Below are 22,902 nucleotides of genomic sequence, written 5' to 3'. Positions count from 1 at the left end.
CACAGTGATGTTTTCCCTTTACTTTCCATTTCATCTCTTCCTCCCCTTATCCCAAAGCACCCATTTAGAGATGGTAGTTGGTAGAGAAAGGAAGCAATCTGAGAGTCACTCTGCTATTTTATGTTACCACCATCAAGCCCTGAGATCAGTGGGCGTCGTTGAGTTTTATTGCAAATATTAAAACTTTCCAGTGATGGTTTCATTGGGTGATTTTAAAAACTGTAAGACTCAGAGACTGTACTAATTTAGTCTTAAAGATAGAGAGGAGAGAGAATTCTTTCTGCAGAATTCTTTCTTGGCTAACAACCTCGGAAACCCAAAGAGGGCATGAGGCTGACTGTTTTATTGGCCCACAGTAAACACCAGGCTCTGTTCTTAGATGATCTGCCCCCTGGGCCCTTCTGGTGTTGACCAGTACATCGATGGTACTCTCCACAGATATTAAAGGACCCCATAAACTTAATGCCCCAGTAAACTTAATGAGAAATCCAAAGATGCTTAGAATCAAAGAAGGCAAGTACAGAAAATTGGGAGTGACTGAAAGACTTGTGTTCATTTTGCTGTCTCTTATTTAAAAACAAAAAAAATAACAAGAAAATTTATTGAGGTGGACAGAAATGCAGTTCAGTCTTACTTCTGAAGACCAGCTGAAGCATCTGTATGCTTATTTATATTTAGTATCTGGTGATGAACACATTATGAGTTTATATTTATTAATTCTTTTCATTGAAGAAGTCAAATAACTTCATACACAAAAGATTCAAAGCAATGTAAGAGAGAAAATCAGATCAGCTTATTTCTGCTTTGAAGTCTGCCTAGGTACAGAATTTGCAATTAATCTTGTCACAAGAGATTAGACTTTCCCACTGTTCTTAAAACTTACTCAATATAGACAATTTGGACATTTTAGAAAATAGAAAAGTTAACCACATATGTAGTAAACACTTCTGGAAACCACTGTGAAGCTTTTGGTGAATGTCTTTCCCATCTCATTCCCAGGCATAGAATTTTTGCTCTGCTTTGTTTTGCTTTGCATATAATGAACATATAAAGTTCAAAATAGAATATTGTGTAAAAATTATCAATACTATCAAAAAATAATATTTTAGAAATTCCAAAGTGATCAAAATCGACCCATCCCAGACACAAAAGTCAGTCCTCCTTTCTTTCCCCCCAACATGCTTTACACAGGAAGTGGGGTTTTTAAGCATACATCTGGGCTACAAGCATTGTGTGTTTCTGCAGATGTTAAGGGAAGCCAAGGAGAAAGAGAAGCAGAGACTGGCACAGCAGCTCACGGTGGAGAGAACCGCACACTACGGGATGCTGTTTGATGAATATCAAGGTCTGTCACACCTGGAAGCCCTGGAAATTCTGTCCAATGAAAGCGAAAGCAAGGTACATCCCCACTGATCATTTGAAATAGCATGTTTAGTAGTATGTTTCTGAAACATGAAAAAACTGGGGAAAGCCATGAAAATATCTCGTGTTTAGAGCCTCATTAGCACAGTATTAAGGTTACAAATGCTACACAGCCTGATGAGCCACCCAAACTCCACATTATTTCCTCTGTGTCCTATGCCACCCTACCCTGGCCCCAGGAGAGCCAGCATAGTAAGTCAGCACTGCCTCTCCTTGTGGTGTGAAGGGCTTTTCTAGAACTTGGCTGTCAGCCTCCTGACCTGCTCCTCCCTTTGGTGACATCATACCCTGTCCAGTGATCCCTTCAGCCCACAACTTCATTCCTCCCCAGTGTAAACAAAGCAGCTAATGTTTCTTGTAGTTTGCAGCGTTTTAATATATATATTTTTAATGCATGACATTTTATTGATTCAACCGTTTTTTTAGACTATCTGGGTCATAAGGGCAGAGTTATTCTACTAGAAATTAAAGATCTATTTGGGAAAAATACAAGACCCTGGGAACTAGCCTTCCCGAGGATCCTGCACATGCTCATTCCCCCACTGTAGCCCAGGGAAACAAAATAGCAGAAGTCTTCTTTGCTACTTTGGTTTGGTGACTCTTCTTCTTAAGGAGGTGTGTGTGTCTTTATTTAGCAAACTCTTACATGGCACTTACAGTCCCCATTTTAAATACCAGAAAGCTGTTCATTCATTTATTTGTACACGTGACTCTTTTGTGGAGATCTCAGCCTAATTTTTCTAGTGGTTTTCCAGTGGAGGCCACCAGGCAGTACCCTCTGGCCCTCCTGTGAGGGAGGGGCTGTGGGTCATCTGACATTCATGGGGGAGAAGCAGGTCCTCAGACAGGAAGCTGACCTTGGAAGTGAGGTTCATAATGGAAAAGTCATTTTGACCCTCTAGGCCTGGTCCCCTTTAGATTTTTGCGAGTCTGAAACATTTTTTAATGGCCTATCTTGCCCATCCCCCCACCCCACTGCTGACCCCTGTGCTCAGGGTGGAACCCAGGATCCCATGCATGCTGGGCAAGCACTCTGCCACTCAGCTATATTCCCAGCCCTTGAGTCATTCTCGACGCCTGGCTAATCAGGGAAAGACCACTCCTGCCACATAATGAAAAACCAAGAACCGAACAGGATGGGGACACCCCCCCGCCCTAGATTATAGAGCTCCATGTTACTATCTGTGTTTATTTCCTTTTTTTGCTATCCATGAGCTTCAGTGAAAGTCTTATGGTTAAATCTGTTCAAGGATCATTTTCCAAAAATAGGCGAAATCATGACTCTCATGCTGACACAAAATGAACACATATTAAAGAATTTTTCTAGTTCATTAATTAAATGAGGAAACCGGGCAGTTGTTATCACCCCTTCAAGGGAAAAGCCAGAGAAGGCCACATTTGCATGGAGCATAGGAATGTTCAAATGAATGTGCAGTAGACACAAACCTGGTTTCTTCGCAGCAGGGGACATTGTCCCTCCTCTGACAGAATTCATTAGTGAATCTGTAGAGAAGAGTTGATTTGCATTGCCATCAGCTATTCACGATTTACACAGTTGTAAAATTGCTCCCATAGATTCAGAATCTTGTAATCCAGCAAAGTGTGATCGAAATGCAATTTTTCATGGAAGCACAAAAATTTTCCCTGCAAAAGTTAAGTCTGGAGTCAGACTTCATGTTATTATAAATCACTGTAACTGAATGATTTTGAACCCCCTTTGCCTTAATTTCCTTAGGAATAATAATAAAACCACCTCATAGGATGATTTAAAGAATTTAATGAAATAATCCAGATGAAGCTACTAGCAGCACACTGGGTAAACAGTTGAAAAATGCTAGCTGCTATTTTAGACTTATACAGGTGTATGTATTCATAATGTTAATGACGTGTTATTTTATATGCAGTCTTACGTTGTATATAATTGTTATTATTATTAACAAATATTACAGGGAGAGCATGGTCCCACTGTAAAAACAAGCCCTCATTGGTTGTAGAGAGATTGCATTCTGGCTGCTTCCATCACAGATCTCAGCTATAAACAGCCCTGGCCCCTGGAAAAGAGCCCTAAAGGACTTACACTGCTGGAAAGAGGTTCAGGCTGTGGAGGGCATTAGCCAGCTTTCCACTGCCAGAACAAATTCCCGAGATAATTGACTTATAGGGAAAGGCTTCTAGGGGTTCTTGGTTTCAGAGCTCCAGCTCATGATTGGTTGGCCCTGTTACTTTTAGGCCTGCGGTGAGGCAGCACATCATGGCAAGAGTAGGTGTGGAGCAAAAGCTCGGGGCCAGGAAGCAAAAGAGATAAAGAGGAAGAAGCCAGAATCTCTCAGTCCCCTTCAAGGGCAGTTTCCAGTGAACTAAAGACCCCCACTAGGCCCCACCTCTTAAAGGTTCCACCACCTCCTAATAGCCCAAGATAGGGACCAGTCCTCTAACACATGGGCTTTGGGGGGACATTTCAGATCCCAACTGTAGCAGAGGTGTACACTTTCTCTGTTTGCACATTTCTTTCACAAGTTCTGATCTCTTTCCCCAGCTTGGAGATTTGTGTTTGTGTGTGTGTGTGTGTGATATTAATAGTAAGGAATTTGGTTTTTACTTATTTATTCTCTTGCTTAGTCATAATAGTTATTGGGTGCTATAATAAATAGTCCTAAAAATATATGAGTGAAAAGCAGAAGTTATTTTTTACTCCTATGTCAGTCAGGATCAGGGGTGCCTGGTCAGCAAGCCCCTTTCCTGCACTCAGGGATTCAGGACACAGGATTAGTTCATCTTGTGACTTGGCTAGACCCAGCCTGCAGGCCTCCATCAAGAACACAAATATGGCAAATGAAAATACAGGATACTGTTTTTCTGAGATCTGTTTTATAGCATGGTGACTCTGGTGAATAATAATGTGTGTGTGTTTCAAGGATGCAAAAAGAAGGGCTGGGGAGATAGCTCAGTTGGTAGAGTGCTTGCCTCGCAAGCACAAGGCCCTGGGTTCAATCCTCAGCACCGCAAAAAAAAAAAAAAAAAAAAAGAATGCAAAAGGAGTAGACTTTGAATGTTCTCTCACAAAAATAAGTATCTGAGGCAATGGATATGTTCCTTAACCTGAGAATCATTCCACAGTATATCCATATATCAAAACATCAAAATGTTGCACTGCCGGGCGCAGTGATGCACGCCTATAATCCCAGCGGCTCTGAAGACTGAGACATGAGGATTGTGAGTTCAAAGTCAGCCTCAGCAAAAGCGAGGCACTAAACAACTCAGTGAGACCCTGTCTCTAAATAAAATATGAAACAGGACTGGGGACATGGCTCAGTGGTCAAGTGCCCCTGAGTTCAATCCTTAGTATCCCCCCACCAAAAAAAAAAGCATTGTACCCATATACATGCAATTATTGTTATTATTTTGTTGTTTTTTAATTTTTTATTTGTTATACATGACAGTAGAATGCATTTTCATACAAATGGAGCATAACTTATTCCTTTGTGCATGGTGCTGAGTCACACCAGTAGTGTAATCATACATGTATATAGGGTAATAATGTTTGTTTTATTCTACTGTCCTTCATATCCCCACCCCTCTGCCCCTTCCCTCACTCCCCTCTGCATAATCCAAAGTTCCTTCATTCTTCCGTACACACCACTATGGATCAGCATCCACTTATCAGAGAAAATATTTGGCCTTTGGTTTTGGGGATTGGCTTATTTCACTTAGCATGATATTCCCTAGTTCCATCCATTTACCTGCAAATGCCATAATTTCATTCTTCTTTAAAGCTGAGTAATATTCCATTGTTTATATGTAAATTTTATTTATCCATTCATCTGTTGAAAGGCATCTAGGTTAGTTCCATAGTTTAGCTATTGTGAATTGAGCTGCTATGAACATTGATGTGGCTGTGTCACTGTAATATGCTGATTTTAAGTCCTTTGGGTATAAACAGAGGAGTGGGATAGCTGGGTCAAATGGTGGTTTCATTCCAAGTGTTCTTAGGAATCTTCATACTGCTTTCCAAAGTGGTTGCACCAATCTGCAGTCCTACCAATAATGCATGAGTGTACCTTTTCCCCACATCCTCACCAACACTTATTATTGCTTGTATTCTTGATAATTACCATTCTGACTGGAGTGAGATGAAATCTTAGAGTAGGTTTGATTTGCATTTCTCTAATTGCAAGAGAAGATGAACATTTTTTCATGTTTGTTGATCAGTTGTAGTTCTTCTGTGAAGTGTCTGTTCAGTTCCTTAGCCAATTTATTGATTGGGTTATTTATTTTTTGGTGTTAAGTTTTTTGAGTTCTTTATATATCCTGGAGATTAGTGCTCTGTCTGAAATGCATGTGGTAAAGATTTTCTCCCAATCTGAAGGCTCTCTTTTCACATTATTGATTGTTTCCTTTGCTGAGATGAAGCTTTTTAGTTTGAATCCATCCCATTTATTGATTCATAATTTTACTTCTTGTGCTTTAGGAGTCTTGTTAAGGAAGTCAGGTCCTAAGCCAACATAATGAGATTTGGGCCTACTTTTTCTTCTGTTAGGTACAGGGTCTCTGATCTAGTGCCTAGGTCTTTGATCCACTTTGAGTTGATTTTTGTGCAGGGTGAGAGATAGAGGTTTAATTTCAGTTTGTTATATATGGATTTCCAGTTTTCCCAGCACCATTTGTTGAAGAGGCTATCTTTTCTCCAATGTATGTTTTTGGCACCTTTGTCTAGTATGAGATAGCCATATTTATGTGGGTTTGTCTCTGTGTCTTCTATTCTGTACCATAGGTCTACAATCTATTTTGGTGCTAATACCATGCCATTTTTATTATTATTGCTCTGTAGTATAGTTTAATTTCTGGTATTGTGATGCCTCCTGTTCACTCTTCCTGCTAAAGATTGCCTTGGCTATTCTGGGTCTCTTATTTTTCCAAATGAATTTCACGATCGCTTTTCAATTTCTATGAGGAATGTCATTGGGATTTTAATTGGAATTGCATTGAATCTGTATAACATTTTTGGTAGTATGGCCATTTTGACAATATTAATTCTGCCTACCCAATAACAAGGAAGATCTTTCCATCTTCTAAGGTCTTCTGCAATTTCATTCTTTAGTGTTCTGTAGTTTTAATTGTATAGGTACTTTACCTCTTTTGTTAGATTGATTCCCAAGTATTTTTTTTTGTGTGTGTGTGTGGCTATTGTGAATGGGGTAGTTTTCCTAATTTTTCTTGCAATGGATTCATCATTTATGTATAGAAATGCACTTAATTTATGGGTATTGAGTTTATATCCTACTACTTTGCTAAATTCATTTATGAGTTCTAGAAGTTTTCTGGTGGAATTCTTTGGATCTTCTAAATATAGAATCAAATAATGATAGTTTGAGTTCTTTTCCTATTCATATCCCTTTAAGTTCTTTAATCTGTCTGATTGCTCTAGCTAGAGTTTCAAGGACTATGTTGAATAGAAGTGGTGAAAGAGGGCATCCCTGTGTTGTTCCAGTTCTTAGAGGGAATGCTTTCAATTTTTCTCCATTTAGAATGATGTTAGCCTTGAATTTAGCATAGATGGCTCTTGCACTGTTGAGGTGTGTTCCTGCTATCCCTAGTTTTTCTAGTGTTTTGAACATGAAGAGGTGTTGTATTTTGTCAAATGTTTTTTCTGCATCTATTGAGATAATCATTTGATTCTTCTCTTTAAGTCTATTGATGTTTATTGATTTCTATTTGTTGAATTTACCTTGCATTCCAGAGATGAACTCCACTTTATCATAGTGTACTATCTTTTTAATATATTTTTGTATGTGATTTGCCAGAATTTTTCTGAGAATTTTTGCATCTATGTTCATGAGGGATATTGGTCTGAAGTTTTCTTTCTTTGACATGTCTTTGTCTGCTTTTGTTATAAGGGTGATACTAGCCTCATAGAATGAGTTTGTAAGGGTTACCTCCTTTTCTATTTCATGGAATAATTTGGGGAGTATTAGTGTTAATTCTTCTTTGAAGGTCTTATAGAACTCAGCTGAGAATCCTTTAGGTCCCAGGATTTTTGATTCATAGACTTTTGATGGCATCTTCTGTTTCATTGCTTGAAATTGATCTGTTTAAATTGTGTATGTCCTCCTGCTTCAGTTTGTGTAGATTACGTCTCTAGAAATTTGTCAATGTCTTCAAGATTTTCTATTTTATTTGAGAATAAATTTTTAAAATAGTTTCTAATTGGCTTCTGTATTTCAGTAGTGTCCATCATGATATTTCCTTTTTCATCATGGATTTTAGTAATTTGAGTTTTCACTTTCTCTTTGTTAGTGTAGCTAAAGGTTTATCAATTTTATTTATTTTTTCAAAGAACCAACTTTTTGCTTTGTCAATTTTTTCAGTTGTTTCTTTTATTTCAACTTCATTGATTTCAGCTCTGATTTTAATTATTTCCTCTCTTTGACATTTTTGATGTTGATTTGTTCTTTTTCTAGGGCTTTGAGATGTAATGTTAGGTCATTTATTTGTTGACTTTTTATATTTTTAGTATATGAGCTCAATGCAATGAACTTTCCTCTTAGCACTGCCTTCACTGTCCCACAGATTTTGATATGTGGTATCAGTGTTCTCATTTGCCCTTAAGTATTTTTTTATTTCCTCCCTGATTTCTTATTGTATCCATTCATCATTCAATAGCATGCTATTTAGTTTCCAGGTGTTGGAATAGCTTCTATTTTTTATTTTATTGTTGTTTTCTAGTTTCATTCTGTTATGATCTGACAGAATGCAGGGTAGTATTTCTAATTTTTTGTATTTGCTGAGAGTTGCTTTGTGGCATAACATATGGTCTGTTTTAGAGAAGGATCCATGTGCTGCTGAGAAGAAAGCATATTTGCTCGATGATGGATGAAATACTCTATATATGTCCGTTAAGTCTAAATCTTTGATTATATTATTTAATTTTATAGTTTCTTTGTTTGGAAGATCTATCCAGTGGAGATAGAGGTGCATTAAAGTCACCTGGTATTATTTTGTTGTGGTCTGTTTGATTCTTGAAATTGAGAAGGTTTTATTTGATGTATGTAGATGCTTCATTGTTTGGGGCATATGTATTTACTATTGTTATGTCTTGTTGATGTATGATTCCCTTAAGCAGTATGAAATATCCTTCTTTGTCCCTTCTGACTAACTTTGGTTTGAAGTCCACTTTGTCTAATATGAGGATGGAAACCCCTGCTTATTTACGCAGTCCATGTGAGTGGTATGTTTTTTCCAACCTTTCAACTTCAGTCTGTGGATGTCTTTTCCCAGGAGGTGAATCTCTTGAAGATAGCATATTTTTGGGTCTTTTTTTAAAATCCAATCTGCTAGTCTAAATCTTTTGATTGATGAGTTTAGGCCATTAACATTCAAGGTTATTATTGAGATGTGATTTGTATTGTTGGTCATTTTGGTTTATTTTGGTTTTTACTTGATTTAGTTTCTCCTTTGATTCACTTTTCCTTCAGTGTATCTCCCTTTGCTCATTTTCATTGTTTTGGGTTTTTCGTTTTTTGTTTTTTTAATTTCCTCCTCAAGGAATATTTTGCTGAAAATGCTCTGTAGTGCAGGCTTTCTAGTTGTGAGTTCTTTTAACTTCTGTTTATCATGGAAGGTTTTTATTTCATCTTCAAATCTGAAGATTAATTTTGCTGGACATAAAATTCTTATTTGGCATCCATTTTCTTTCAGAGTTTGATGTATGTTATTTCAGGACCTCCTTGTGTTGAGGGTCTGGGTTGAGAAATAAACTGAAATCAAATTTGGTTTCCCCCTGTATATAATTTGATTTTGTTTTTCTCTTGCAGCCTTTAAAATTCTATCCTTATTCTATATGTTAGTAATTCCCATTATAATGTGCCTTGATGTAGGTCTGCTGTAATTTTGTACATTTGGGGTCCTGTAAGCCTCTTGTAGTTGATTTTTCATTTTACTCTTTAGATTTGGGAAGTTTTCTGATATTATGTCATTGAAAATATTGTACATTCCTTTGATTTGTATCTCCATGCCTTTGTCTATTCCAATAAATCTTAAATTTGGTCTTTTCATGTTATTCCATATTTCTTGGAAGTTCTGTTCATGGTTTCTTACCATCTTCTCTGTGTGGTTGACTTTATTTTCAAGAGTATATATTTGTCTTCATTGTCTGAGGTTCTGTCTTCTAAGTTGTCTAGTCTGTTGGTGATGCCTTTCCTTTGTACTTTTAATTTGGTTTATTGTTTGCTTCATTTTGAGGATTTCTACTTGATTCCGTTTTATGATCTCTGCCTTTTTATTGAAGTGATCTTTCACTTCCTGTATTTTCTGTCCTATACCATCTTTCATTTCAAAGATCAATCTAACTATGTATTTTATAAACTTCTCTGACATTTCCTCTACTGTGTTGTCTGTAGATTCTATTGTTGGAACATCTTGGTTTGTTTGAGGTGCTTTGTTCCCTTGTTTTTTTTTTTTTTTTTTTTTTTTTCTTGTTGTTTGTGTGTCTTCTCATCTAGTGGTATGGATCGGAGGCAGTATAGATTCTACCCTGTATGTAGTCTTATAGTGTCCCTGAAATCTTCCAGTGCATTATCTTTAAGGGGGAGGCCAACATTAACAGCACCCAGTGCAAAGAATATACAGCCTTAAACCAAATAGCTGCTTTTAAGGCAGTTAAAAGTTTTGTCACAATAAACAGAAATGAAGTGTTCAATTATTGTCTACAATATAAACAGTAAGTTTGCTAAAAGGGTTTACCATTTCAAATGATGGACAGTGAGGGAACAGAAGTAGTGTAAGATATGATATTTATGAGGGAGAGGAAGAGAAGATAGAGGTAAAATTTTATAGTAAGAGCGAGGGAGGAATTAATAGAGGTTTGCTGTCAGAATGAGAGAAGTGAGAAAGAGAATCTAGGGAGAAAGGGAGGTGAGAGAAAAAAATATATACCGATTTTTTTTAAAAGTAAAAATATAAGAATACACAACAAAATTGTAATATACTATTCAGACATCCCATACCTCAATAAATTGATATATGAAAAATATTTGGATTCAAAGATGGTAGAGGTGTGAGAAAAGGCAAAATAAAAATAAAAAAGCAAAGTGTCAATGGAAAATTGAACGATTGCTTCTGTTGGCTTTCAAAAACTTTCTCAGCTTCCCTTCGCTGATAGGTGAGAATGTCTGAAGTTTGATGGTAGCTCCAGTCCAGTGGGTCCTGGACGGTTGGGTGGGTAAGCCAATAGGAAGGTGCCCTCACACCCTTACAGTCTCCCCACCCATTGTAGCCGGCCCCTTCCATCCCTGCACACTCCAGGATTCACTGAGTTGGAGAGAGCTCAGTTTTCTCCAGTTTCTTCAACCTGTGCTCCCCCCAGGAAATTGCCCCTAGTCTCTGCCTTTCCACAGGCTTGCCAGACCCAGACTGGCCCATGCAGACCCAGCTGCAATCTGATGGATCTGGGCTTAGCTTCCCCAGGCCCTGTCTTGCTGCAGTCCCAAGATCTCAGTGCCCTGGGGTGGAGTTGTGACTGAGCGACAGAGCACTGCCTAGCACGTGTGAGGCATTGGGTTCAATTCTCAGCACCGCATATAAATAAATAAAGGTCTATTGTCAGCTAAAAACAAATTCAAAAAAAAAATTTAACAAAAGGTCTCAATGCCCTTTCAACTTGCAGAGACCACTAGGGATGAGCTCATACAAAGGAGTAACCCTGCAAAGAGGCAGCCAGATGGCAGCCATTAGCACACTGAGCAGAAAGAATCTTAGGTGCAACCAGACCTGCAGGTACCCCAATATGGCTCCAGTCCCTGGCCTGTGTCCCCAGACCAAGGTGGCCGTGCCCCAAGATAGCAGTAGTAGTGGCAGCAAACCTGCAGGCCCTGGCCAGTGTCCTAAGATGGCGGCAGCCACGTGTAACCAAACCTGCGGGTACTGTGACAATGGACTTCCAGGCAACAGCAGGCAGTAGGCGATCTGCCGGCAGACTGCAGGCTAACAGCGAATGGATGTTGGGTGGTGGGTGATGGGCAGGTTAAGAGGCAAGCAAACAGGCAAATAGTGGATGATAAGTGACGGTCAGTGAGCGATCTGTGCTCAGAAAGCAGGCCTTATGCTGGCAGTGGGCGGCGATTGCTGCCCAAAGCGGGGGTAAACCACAGGGAATCCATGGGCAGCAGTGACTGCCTCGCAGGATTTCCTCTGCTTGAATCCTGGGTCACCAATTATTTGTTATTTAAAAACCAAATTAAATTAAATTTTAAAAATAAATAGGAAAGTGGCTAGGGGCATAGCTCATTGGTAGAATGCTTCCCCAGCATGTACCAGGCCCTGGGTTGAATTTCCCTGCACAACAAAAATAAATAAATAATAAATAGGGGAAAAAACACAGAATGACTCGTTAAATTTTTTACTTTTGATAAATAATGATTTTTTAAAAATATATAAATATGTCCCTTGAACTATTTGGGAGACACACACTTAACCTTAAGAAAATATTCATTATTTATCTGAAATTCAAATTTGTCTAAGCATCCTATGTTTTATCTGGCAATCTTACACATGCCAAAGATTTAAAAGTTAAGGAACTTTTGAAATGAACTGTTAATAAAATATATTCTGTCCTCCTGCCTTGACACCATGACCTGAAAGGCTGGATTCTCATTTGGAAGTCTCAGACTCCTCAAATTCCCACACCACCCTCCAGCCTGACCCTCATATGAAAATATAAGGAATTATTTTCATTAATATCTGACTAGATTTATTCTAGGACAGCCACAGGCATGACAATGTGATGTGTGATAAATGTTAAAAATGAATAATTTTTGTTGCCATTATACTCACTGTTAAAAATAGTAAACAAAAAAAATCTTCAAAATAGTGCTACACATTTGTTCTCAAAGTAGAGATTTATAAGACATACAGTCTTCTCTCGTATCCTGGACAGAACTTAACACAGGGCCAAGCATACAGTCAGCATTCCACAGAGCTACTGAGGAGCACATGGTTGCTTATTATTTATTATTGGACTAACCCAGAGATTCAATGCATATCAGCATGGTGTGATGGAATGCCCTAGGAGGGAAAAGTGTGCATATGGGAGCTGAAATGAAGGTGCTGAGGAAGTCAGGGCAAGAAAGATAGGCCAGGAGCTGTCCAGCAGGGTGTGTTTGCTTCTCCCTGTTGAACTCCTGCCGGTTTTAGTTGATGACTTCCCACAGAGCTTCTTCCCAGAGCCTTAGGCAGGTTGTATCACTCATAAAGATATGCATTAGCCCAGTGCAGTGGTGCACGCCTGTAATCCCAGCAACTGGGGAGGCTGAGGCAGGAGGATCACAAGTTCAAAGCCAGCCTCAGCAACTTAGCAAGACCCTGTTTCAAAATAAAACATAAAAATGGCTGGGGATGTGGCTCAATGGTTAAGTACCCCTGGATTCAATCCCTGGTACAAAAAAAAAAAAAAGATGTGCATTACCTTTTAGGAAAATGGAGTCCTGGCATCCTGGATGCCTAACTCTCGCTTATCCTGATGTGCTAATCTAATTCTGTGATGAATATTAAAACATTTTCCAAAAAGGCTCATCGCTCCTCTGCTGGCGATTTCCTCCAGAACAGGAGTGTGACCTGAAGAATGAAAAAATAAAAACCTCACTACTTTACAGTCATACTTCATTTTTAATATGGTGTTCCTGCCCTTTGACCCTTTTGGAAATTGGAATTAATCAGAGGATGGCTGACCATCTGTACATACAAATTTTAAGCACATACAGAGAACAGTTTCAGAAGGGGGTTCTGAAGATAGCGAGCAGGGGTGGCGTCAGTGCCAGCATCGCGTCCTCTGTGCAGTCCTCCTGGAACCACCTCTTACCTCCTAAAGGCATAGCGACTGCTCTCTCCTTGACCCCACGGTGCCCTTCACTCAGTCTGCCATGGCCATTGCTGGTTGACCTGGGCCTCCCTCCTCTACACTGCCAGATCTCAGAGAAGAAAAATGGGTCTGGGGCATTTTTGTAAATTCAGTATAATAGCTCATGTCTATCAAGTGTACACGTGGATGTTTATTACACTGATTTGCTTACATATGTATATGTGTATGCATGTATACATAACTTATTGAGCACCACTCTAAGTATTTTAAGCACATTACTTTATTTAACCTTCAAAATAACCTCTTCAAGTAGATAGAATTAACCCTTATTTCACAGATAAAGAAGCTGAGGCATAAAAAGGTTAAATAAATTACCCATAGTCACATAATTCATAAGTGAGCAGCTGATATCTGAGCCCAGTCTTGAGGCCAAAGTGTGTTTTTAACCATTATCAAAGAAGAGCTGCCACCACTGTTTATTTAGCACCTACTGTGTGCACTTGTGCAATGTGTTTTATATTCATTATCTTATTTACCACACAAAGGATCACAATGAAGTGTAGATCTTGTTTTATGGAAAATGAGGTCCAGAGAGCTTTTGTAACATGCCCAAAGTTGCAGATAATAGGCAGTAAAGCCAACGTTCTACCCAGAGTTACCTCCCATACCATAGATGACCTTGGGAAAACTGAGAACAGCTGTATGTAAATGTTATTAATGAGAAAGAAAGATGACAGTTATATTGACCTATTTCTTGTTTTTCAGGTTCAGTCATTTTTAGTATCACTGGATGGAGAGAAGCTGGAACTCTTAAAAAATGACCTAATTTCCATTAAAGACATCTTTGCAGCCAAAGAATTAGAGAATGAAGAGAATCAAGAACAAGGTAAAGGAAAATTAGTTAAACAGCAAAACAAGCTATCAACATAATCCTTAGGAGACTGCTGTTAATACACACAGCCCTTTGAACAGGGGGAGTTATTTAATTCAAGTGCTCCTCCTCTGCTTCTGGAATTCGCTGTACATCTGCTCTAGCTATGGGATCTGGTCACATTGATTTGTAATAGGAACTCCTGTTCTTTCTCAGGCGTCCTGCACAATCCTAGCACATCACAGGCACACAGTAAGTGCATGTGGTTGAATGAACCAGAGTGCAGTGTGCTGGGCCCCCATGACCAGAGTTTATGTACCACCTTCTAATTCCATCTGCACATGGAAGTTGTTCAATATGATTAATGCTGGTGGTGAGGAGTCTTGCTGTGGATTTCTTTGCATATTTTTCTTATTCCTTTTAATTCCTATGTGTAGGAGTTAGGATGTATTTTTAGTGTTCCACACTCTGCCTAAAAAGTACAGTTCTGGGTTGGGGTTGTAGCTCAGTGGTAGAGTTTGCCTAGCGTGTGTGAGACCCTGGGTTCAATTCCCAGCACGGGGCGGGGGGTGGGGAGATTTCTGAAAAAGGCTGTACCATTTTCCCACAGTGCACCAGGGCATGATGTGTCTGTCAGGTTGAGAATCACTAGAGTGACCCAAGTGTGTATTTCCTGATCATCTTCCAGCCAGATAGTGACTTCACCCCAAGGAGACCAGAACCTATCTTATGAGAAACAGGCTTACTTAAGAGGGGAAAAGAGATTCTCCTAGTCGGACCTGCTTGGGCTGTGGATGTAGCTAAGTGGTTGAGTGCTTGCCCAGAATGCGCAATGCCAAGGGTTCAATCCTTAGTAGCTTAAAATAAAAAAGTTGGATATGCCTAATGATTACTTTGGATTGTCCATTTGGAAGAAGAATAGAGTAAAAAATTTGCTCTGCACCTGGAGAGTGATTCCTTTTCATGTCGTCACCTGTGCTGGAAAGCAGAACAACCACAGACTCAAGGTGGCTTCTCCTGGGGCTATCTGAAAGACCCAGCTGGAAACATCTTTAAAATTTTCTTGCCATATGGTCTTAGATAAGTGATATAACCTTTCTGAAACTCAGTCTCTTCACCTGTACTATGGAAACAATGATACATATTTCCAGGGTTATGGTAAGGATCAAATTACATACTATATGTAAAAATGAGATGGTTGGGGAATAATGTTTTTGAGCATCTGTATATTTCTACAAAAGTCTTCAAATAAGCTAGGTACAGTGGTGCACACCTGTAATCCCAGCAACTCAAGAGTCTGAGGCAAGAGGATCACAAGTTAAGGCCAGCCTCAGCAACTTAGGCCCTAAGCACTCAGTGAGACCCTGTCTCTAAATAAAATACATAAAAGGGCTGGGAATGTTGCTCAGTGGTTAAGTGCCCCCTGGGTTCAATGCCCCCAGTACCAAAGAAAAAGAAAATGTTACTATGGATGATGTGTTCCTTTTTTAGTGTAAATTGAGATTTTTAAAAGATCTCACACACACACACACACACACACACACACACACACACACACAAAGTACTATAAACAGCATGCTTTTATAAACATGGTAGATTTGTCTCTCCTAAAGTGATAAAAACCCTATTATCTCCTGTAATGTATCCATTTTTCCCAAAGGGCATCTCCAGATTATCAAAACACTATTAATTTTAATTAAGTTAATTTAATAAATAAATGCCATTCAAACATTTAATGAAGCACTGGAAGAAAAAGAAAGGAGGTATTGTCATTAAATCAGCCCTATTACGACAGAGTGTCACAACTCCAAGAAAAACTGTGGGATTACCCAAAAGCTACAGAGAGGAATTTTATCAGTTGGGAGTGAGCAGAAAATCAGGGAGCAAAATTCTGGAAGCAGCCAGAACATTTTCATCATTTTTTTTCTTATAAGCATACATATTCCTAAAAGCCTCTTAACAACTAAATAATTTATTCGGGAGTCTCAGAAAGTGTAATAAAGTATCATTTGTAGATTAATATCAGGCTCCTGTGCATTTAATAATGTTAGCTGATGATTTGCGTGTTTGTCTTTCCAGCAGATGTAATTTTATCACACTGCCATGGGTCTCTAATTTAGTGTACCTTGGCTATGAGAAGATTTTAAACAACCATTTTCTATGTTAATTGAGTTAGGGAAGATCTTCCCCACCATTTGTAGGGACCAAGAGTTTGCAATAATGCAGAGTCTTTGTTGATATATTGTCATCTCTTTTTATCTATTTCCAGTTTTCTCTGTGATTTTTTTCCTAAAATACTTGCTAAGTTATTGGTGTATAGTTTACAAAATTAATGCACATTTAAAAGGATGAACTACCCAAAGCACTTCTGTTCTATTTTAGTGCCAATTCCTGCCAAATACAATCTCCCCTGTGTATATCTAGGTATCATGTCACTATTGGTTTACATAGAATCTCCATGTTCACAAATCACTTCCACATTCATTGTAGAATGGGGTCTAAAGAGGAGAGGGGCAGTTTTTATTATCCTCAGGTTACATAGAAGGAAATGGAAGGTGGTGAAGTATTCTGTGGTCCCAGTCTGCACAGACACTACCTGTAGGAGCTGGGGTGGAACCCACACTTGGTGAGCCCTGCAGCACTGCCTTATGCACAATGAGAAGGACCAGGCAGCTTGGAGATGGCACCTGTCCTTGCTGCCCAGGTGTGAGTCCGATACCTGTCCAGCAGAGAGAATCTCAGCTTTTGATGGAATCAAATCTCCCCCTCCTCCATCTCTCTCCCCTTCCTCTCTCCCTCCCTCCCAGCTTCCCAGCCTGCCCTCTGTGTGCCTAATACATTCTTGCAAGGTGTGCTGAGGTATCACCTCCTCCAGGAAGCCTTCCTAACCCCTCCCGGCCCCCAGACCTGGATGAAGTGCTGTGAAATCCCCCTCTGTCAGAGCGCTTACCTCTTTGGGTTAAAAATGTCTCACATTTTGCTCCTTATAGCTTCATCGTGGCAGAGTCCCCTTTCTCTACCCCACCCAGTGCACATACCTCCTTTCTGTGCTGCATTACACTAGCCCCCGTGCTGTCCCCAGAACTCGCCAGGCATACTCCCGCTGGACTTGGCTCTAACTGCGCAGCTGCTGGAAGGCTCCTCCTGACATCGTGCGGCTCTTCTCTCTCCCCAGGTCATTACTCCAATGTCACCTTCTCAGCCTCCCTGTTTTAATCTGTTCTTAATGCTCTAATGAAATGCCATAGACTGTGTAGCCTACGAACAACAGGAACTTATTTCTCACGGTTTGGGAAACTAGGAAGTCCAAGATATAGGGGTCTACTCAAGATACAGGGGTCTACCGAGGACCCAGTCTCTTGTCCATAGCCAGCGCCCTCTAGTGGCGTCCTCACATGGTGGAAGAGGCCAGCCTGACCCTGGGGTCTCTTTCACAAAGGGCACTAATCTCATTGATGAGTGTTCCATGCTGATGACCTGATCACCTCCCCAGAGCCCCACCTCAGTACCATCACTTTGGTTATTAGGTGTCAACACAAATGTTCAGACCATAGCACCTCCCATTTAAATTCCAAGCCCCAGCTACACCTATGCCTCTCCTTTGGTTTATACTTCTTCATAAAACGTAGCACTTGACATATATATGTTTTGCTTATGTTTTGTTTATTAACCTGTCCATCATGAGACAATATGAATTATAAGTAATTAAAAATGAGCTAAGGTTTTGAACAAAGACCCACAAGCTGTCCTCGCTATCTTCATGAGCTGCCCACTAACCATTTGTCTATAAAACTAAAAATAGCACATTCAGACAGGTGCTGGGTAGAGTATCTGTCACAGGGCTGAGTTCTCCCTGAAGGTACTGCCTTCACCCACTGGCCCTAGTGGAGAGGCTTCTTCTCAGTGGGTTTTCAGAGCATGCAGTCAGGCCAGATTCATGAGGCTATCTTTCCCCCCAAATAGGGAGTAAACCCATTATGCAATGAATTCATTCACACCTACCAGAAATGTTAACATTAAAAATGGCATTGCCTCATAGATACAAATGAGATTGTAGCTTATAAAGCTTTCTACTTCCCACCCATTAATTTTTTATGATATACGATAGATTAATGTATTATATATTATACAATTCATTAATAAAATTATTGATTCAATAAATATTCATATTAGCACCTACTATGTTCCAGAACAGTGTTAGATGCTGTGAGTTTAGGAGTGAGCCAAACAAATCCTGGCTCTGTTCTTTGATAGTTTCCAGTCTGAAGGAAAGACAGATTTTTTTTTAATATTTTGTTTTAATTGTAGGTAGACATAATACCTTTATTTTTTTGTGGTGCTGAGGATCAAACCTAGGGCCTCATGCATTCTAGGCAAGCGCTCTACCACTGAGCCACAACCCCAGCCTGGGAAGACAGATTTTTAAGAAGTATTGTAGGACCAGGCAGGTGTCCTAGGAAACCTTGGGAAATTTCTCCAGAGAGGTGGTGTTGTTACATCAGGTAGTGCACACTGCATGGAGACTAATTCTGCCTCCCAGCATGGTGGCTGTGTGGTCATAGAAGGGCGCCCTGGGGAGGGTTGCAATGCGGAGCATAACCAGACTCTGCATCGACAGTGTTGTCCCAGGTCTCTCAGGCCTGACGGAGGTCAATCATTTGTTCACTCAGTCATTCTTTCAGCAAATAGCTGTTGGTCGCTTACAGTCATGAACAAGACAGACAAGGTCCCTCCCTGCCCCTGTGTCTCCGAGCCAGCCCCGGGATGTCCCAGTGCACCGCCAGCAGCAAGGCCTCTGCAGCTGCCTCGCTGCTGCTGCCAAAGGACCCCATCCGGGTCTGCGGCAGCCAGAGGGCACAGTGCCACAGACTCTGCTTGGTCTACCCGGACTGCAGGCTGCAAAGTCAGGGGAGCTGCCATGTTCTGAAGGAAGAAAAATAAATCACGCTTCTTAACTTCTGTCACATTCTATTTCTAGGCTTAGAAGAAAAGGGAGAAGAATTTGCTAGCATGCTTACAGAGCTTCTCTTTGAATTACATGTTGCTGCCACTCCTGACAAACTCAATAAGGTCAGAACCTTCTGATTCTGAGTTTGGGTTTTAGAAAGGGGTGTGGAGTGGGTCTCAGTTGTAAAACTCCAGACATCCACATGAAATGGAAAAGCCCCAGACCCCACAGGGCACAGTGGAGGAAAGGGAGTTTGAGGTCTGTAATTAAGAACTAGGGAGACAATGTAATGAGGGGCAATGATAGAGAACGTTCCAGACTATCAGGAGACTGTATTGTAGTTGCAGTTTTATTAGTAATCACCTTGTAACCTTGAACAAGTCATTGACCCTCTTCTGGTGAAATAGAATGTTCTATCAGAGCGGTGTTTATCTTTAGGATATAGAAGGGATGAGGGGAACAGAATCACCAAGGGACTTTTTCAAATTCCACTCCCCCCACACCCAGCCTCTTAAAGAGACTTTCTAGAATTAGGCAGAGAGATGCCCTCAGCCAGGTAGACCACAGGTCTCCTCCCACTGGGATGTTGCTGCTGGTACTGGGACCCGGCCAGCTTGAATCTGAGGTCACTCCCACTCTCCTGCCTGCGTCAGGAATAAGAGAAAAATGATATACAAAGGGAAAATGAATTTAATTCCATTTTGGCCAGAACTGGGAAAACAGCTAATCTGCTTTCCCCATCTTGCACAAGTGTTCCAGTTCATAGGTGGGATCCCCCTTGCATGGGGAGAAAAAAAAACAAGAAAAATGCTTATGTAGACACAGCAGAGAGATCAGTTGGAATCTGGTTCTCTTGAAGTAGGGGTGAGGCAATTCAGCTTCCACTCTTAGCCCGAGTTGATTACCTGTAGGTAGTTGGAATGGAGAAAGTAGCTTAAAGAACAGGTTTCCAGGACAGTGGCTGGACGAGAGAAAAACAATTGGAGGCTTCTTTGACAGTTCCTAATTTTAAAGGGACCCATTGCAATGCAACCTTACATCTAAGAACCGTCCAACTCGAACAGTCTGGGTTCCTCTGATAATACTTTGCACGTAGTTCAAGGTTTTGCCATAGAATTTCTTAAGAGGACACTGATCATTAATTACTAAAAGCTATGTGATATTCTCTCTCTCTCGTTCTTTCTTTTTCCTTAGCCAGAGGTTTACAGAGGCACTCATTTATCGAGGTGGGCGAGGAAAAGGCAGAACGAGGTAGTGAGGTGGTGGTGAGATGAGTTATTTCTTGATCTCAGATCAGGGTCACTGCTTCTGACAGGTCAGTGACTCGAACACAGTGGGAAATTGCCTCATCCATCTCCCTGCAGCACCACCGCTGCTTAGAGGGGACCAGTGGTGGCTGCAAGGTTGCTCTGGTTTATTTACATAACGGGGTCAGCTTTAATCCCTGAAGGACACAGCAAGGAGAGTTGTGTTGGCTAACTTGCCATTCAACACTGTTGGACATGTTACATTTTGACATGCAAGCTTGAAAATCAGTCATTTTAGCATAAGCTGAGAAACAACCGTCACTTAAGCGAACAGCTTCAACAAGGATAAAATCTGGGTAAGTCTGTCCTGCCTAAGTTCAGGAAATAACAGGGGAGATGATGTGATGATATCTGCACCTTCAATTTAGCCATGATTTTTACAGCCACAGATGGCTTAAACCATGCGTGTATGAAATTGAACTGGCTACAGACAAGTGCCAGGTCTTTCCAGCAGCTCCCCTTCTCCCCTTGGAGGTGGAAGACCTGCCACAAATCAAGAGGGGCAGAGCTATCTTTCATCTTCCCAGCATGACACATTATTAGGTTCATGAAACATTAAGAGCCTCATGAAACATATCAGATCAGGAAATTTGTTTTAGCCCTGGCTCTGGTTAAATTTCCAACCTATAGATGAAAAAGTGCTGATATTCTTTTATAGTTGGTCATGAAAAGTGAAAAAAGTCTATAGATTTGTCAGTGTAACTGTCATTTTCATTCTTATCTGAACTTCATTTTAAAATGCTGGGTAGATACAATCAAAGTGCATTATATGCCTGTATGAAAATGTCACAAGGAAACCTGTTATTTTGTACCTTAAATATGTGTTAATAGTCAGGTGTGGTGGCACATGCCTTTAATCCCAGAGACTCAGGAGGCTGAGGCAAGAGGATAGCAAGTTCAAGGCCAGCCTTAGCAACCTAGCAAGGCCCTAAGCAACTTAGGGAAACCCTGTCTCTAAATGAATGAATGAGTGAATACATACATACATACACATACATAAAAGGCTGGGGATATGGCTCAGTAGTTAAGTACCCCTGGATTCAATTCCCAGCACCAAAAAACAAAATGCTAATAATTACAATTTCTACAGAGTCCTTAGGTCTTGCAATATTCTCTCCATACTTTGAATTCTGTCCCTTTGTCCAAAAAAAATTATACTTTTACCAACATCAATAGTATCTTTTAAATAGTTTAAGGACTGGCCCCATCATTTTTAAAACATCCAGAGTTTCCCCTTGAGGTTTAGAGCAACTTGATTAGAAACTTGGGGTCAGAATGGCTTAGTTTTCATTGTCACACACTAAATATTATTATTTGGTTGGGGGGCATTGCAGGCCATGAAGAAAGCTCACGACTGGGTGGAAAAGGACCGAACCATGGTGTCAGTGGATGTGGCCAAAGAGTCAGAGGAGGAAACTAAGAAGGAAGAAAAAGAAGAGGAAGCTGAAGATCCTCAAAAAGACAAAAAGGAAGAAAAAACTAAGACTGTAGAGGTAAATTTATTCTAGATTGTCCACCAGGAGGGCAAGAGTGATGTGTTAATAGTATTAGCAACCTTTTTTGTGTGTGTTTTGGTTTTTTTTTGTTTTTTATGTTTTTTGGGACTTTTTTTTTTTTTTTTTTGAGCGGGGACGGTTCCTGGGGATTGAACCCAGGGACTCTCTCCCACTAAGCTGCACCCCCAGCCCTTTTTATTTGTTTTATTTTGAGACAGGGTCTCACTAAGTTGGTGAGGCTGGCCTAGAACTTGCAAGATTCTTCTGTCTCAGCTACCCACACAGCTGGGATTATAGGCGTTTGCCTCTGCGCCTGTTTTAGCAGCCTAATTTTAAGTGAGGAGGGACCATTGCCTTATCATTTGTACCTTGTCCAACATTAGAGAAATATGACTAAGAATGTAATAAACACCAGAAATTCTCTATGCCAAGACAATTTGTAGCTTAACAGAGATTTTGTAGCTTTTCTCCATAGCTTTGCAATTATAATTTAAAGGGGGAAAGACCTTTAAGAACATAATTGATTTATCTTTAGAGTAAATTTCCATCTTATGCAAATTTGTTACTATAAAATGGCTCCATAACTAATGAGGTAACTGAAGCTGGTTTTCAGAAACTTTCATTGCCATAGCTTTTGTTCTATTATTTAATAAACTTATATGTGCATAATACTTGGCCTGCTTGTGTTCAAAAAGGAGTTTGCAATAACTGCACCTTATGTTGAATTTTAATTTTAAAGAAAGTAGCTTTTTAAACTAGAGCTCTCTAAGGAAGAATGGCAACTGAGGTCTGTCCACCAGCCTCCCTTCCACACACCTTCTTAGCACCTGTGTGCTGTGTCCCTATTGCTAGAGACACAATTATGAGTAGGCTTGCCACATCCCTGGGGACCTGACAGCATTTCCATTTTATAGTCACATTTCACTTAGAAAAGTTTTAAGTGTAAAATTTTTTCATGTTTTTTGGTGTTTTGTTAATTAAGAATTCTTATTTAGGGACTAGAAGTA

At 40.1% G+C, this 22,902-nt stretch overlaps 1 protein-coding gene across 1 annotated transcript in view; it reads left to right on the top strand.

The window, feature by feature from the left end:
- Window positions 1-22,902, top strand: part of Fam114a1 (family with sequence similarity 114 member A1) — a 65,812-nt gene that overhangs the window by 32,293 nt on the left and 10,617 nt on the right. The window contains exons 7-10 of the mRNA XM_047567510.1: window positions 1,246-1,398; window positions 14,039-14,159; window positions 19,123-19,214; window positions 21,734-21,892. Of these exons, the coding sequence (XP_047423466.1) occupies window positions 1,246-1,398; window positions 14,039-14,159; window positions 19,123-19,214; window positions 21,734-21,892 (525 nt within the window). The remainder of the gene's footprint in view (window positions 1-1,245; window positions 1,399-14,038; window positions 14,160-19,122; window positions 19,215-21,733; window positions 21,893-22,902) is intronic.

Source organism: Sciurus carolinensis, chromosome 10 (assembly GCF_902686445.1).
Source record: "Sciurus carolinensis chromosome 10, mSciCar1.2, whole genome shotgun sequence".
In the NCBI taxonomy this organism is placed as follows: Eukaryota; Metazoa; Chordata; class Mammalia; order Rodentia; family Sciuridae; genus Sciurus; species Sciurus carolinensis.
The sequence above is the reverse complement of the archived record's forward strand: the minus strand, read 5'-3'. Positions and strand labels throughout refer to the sequence as shown.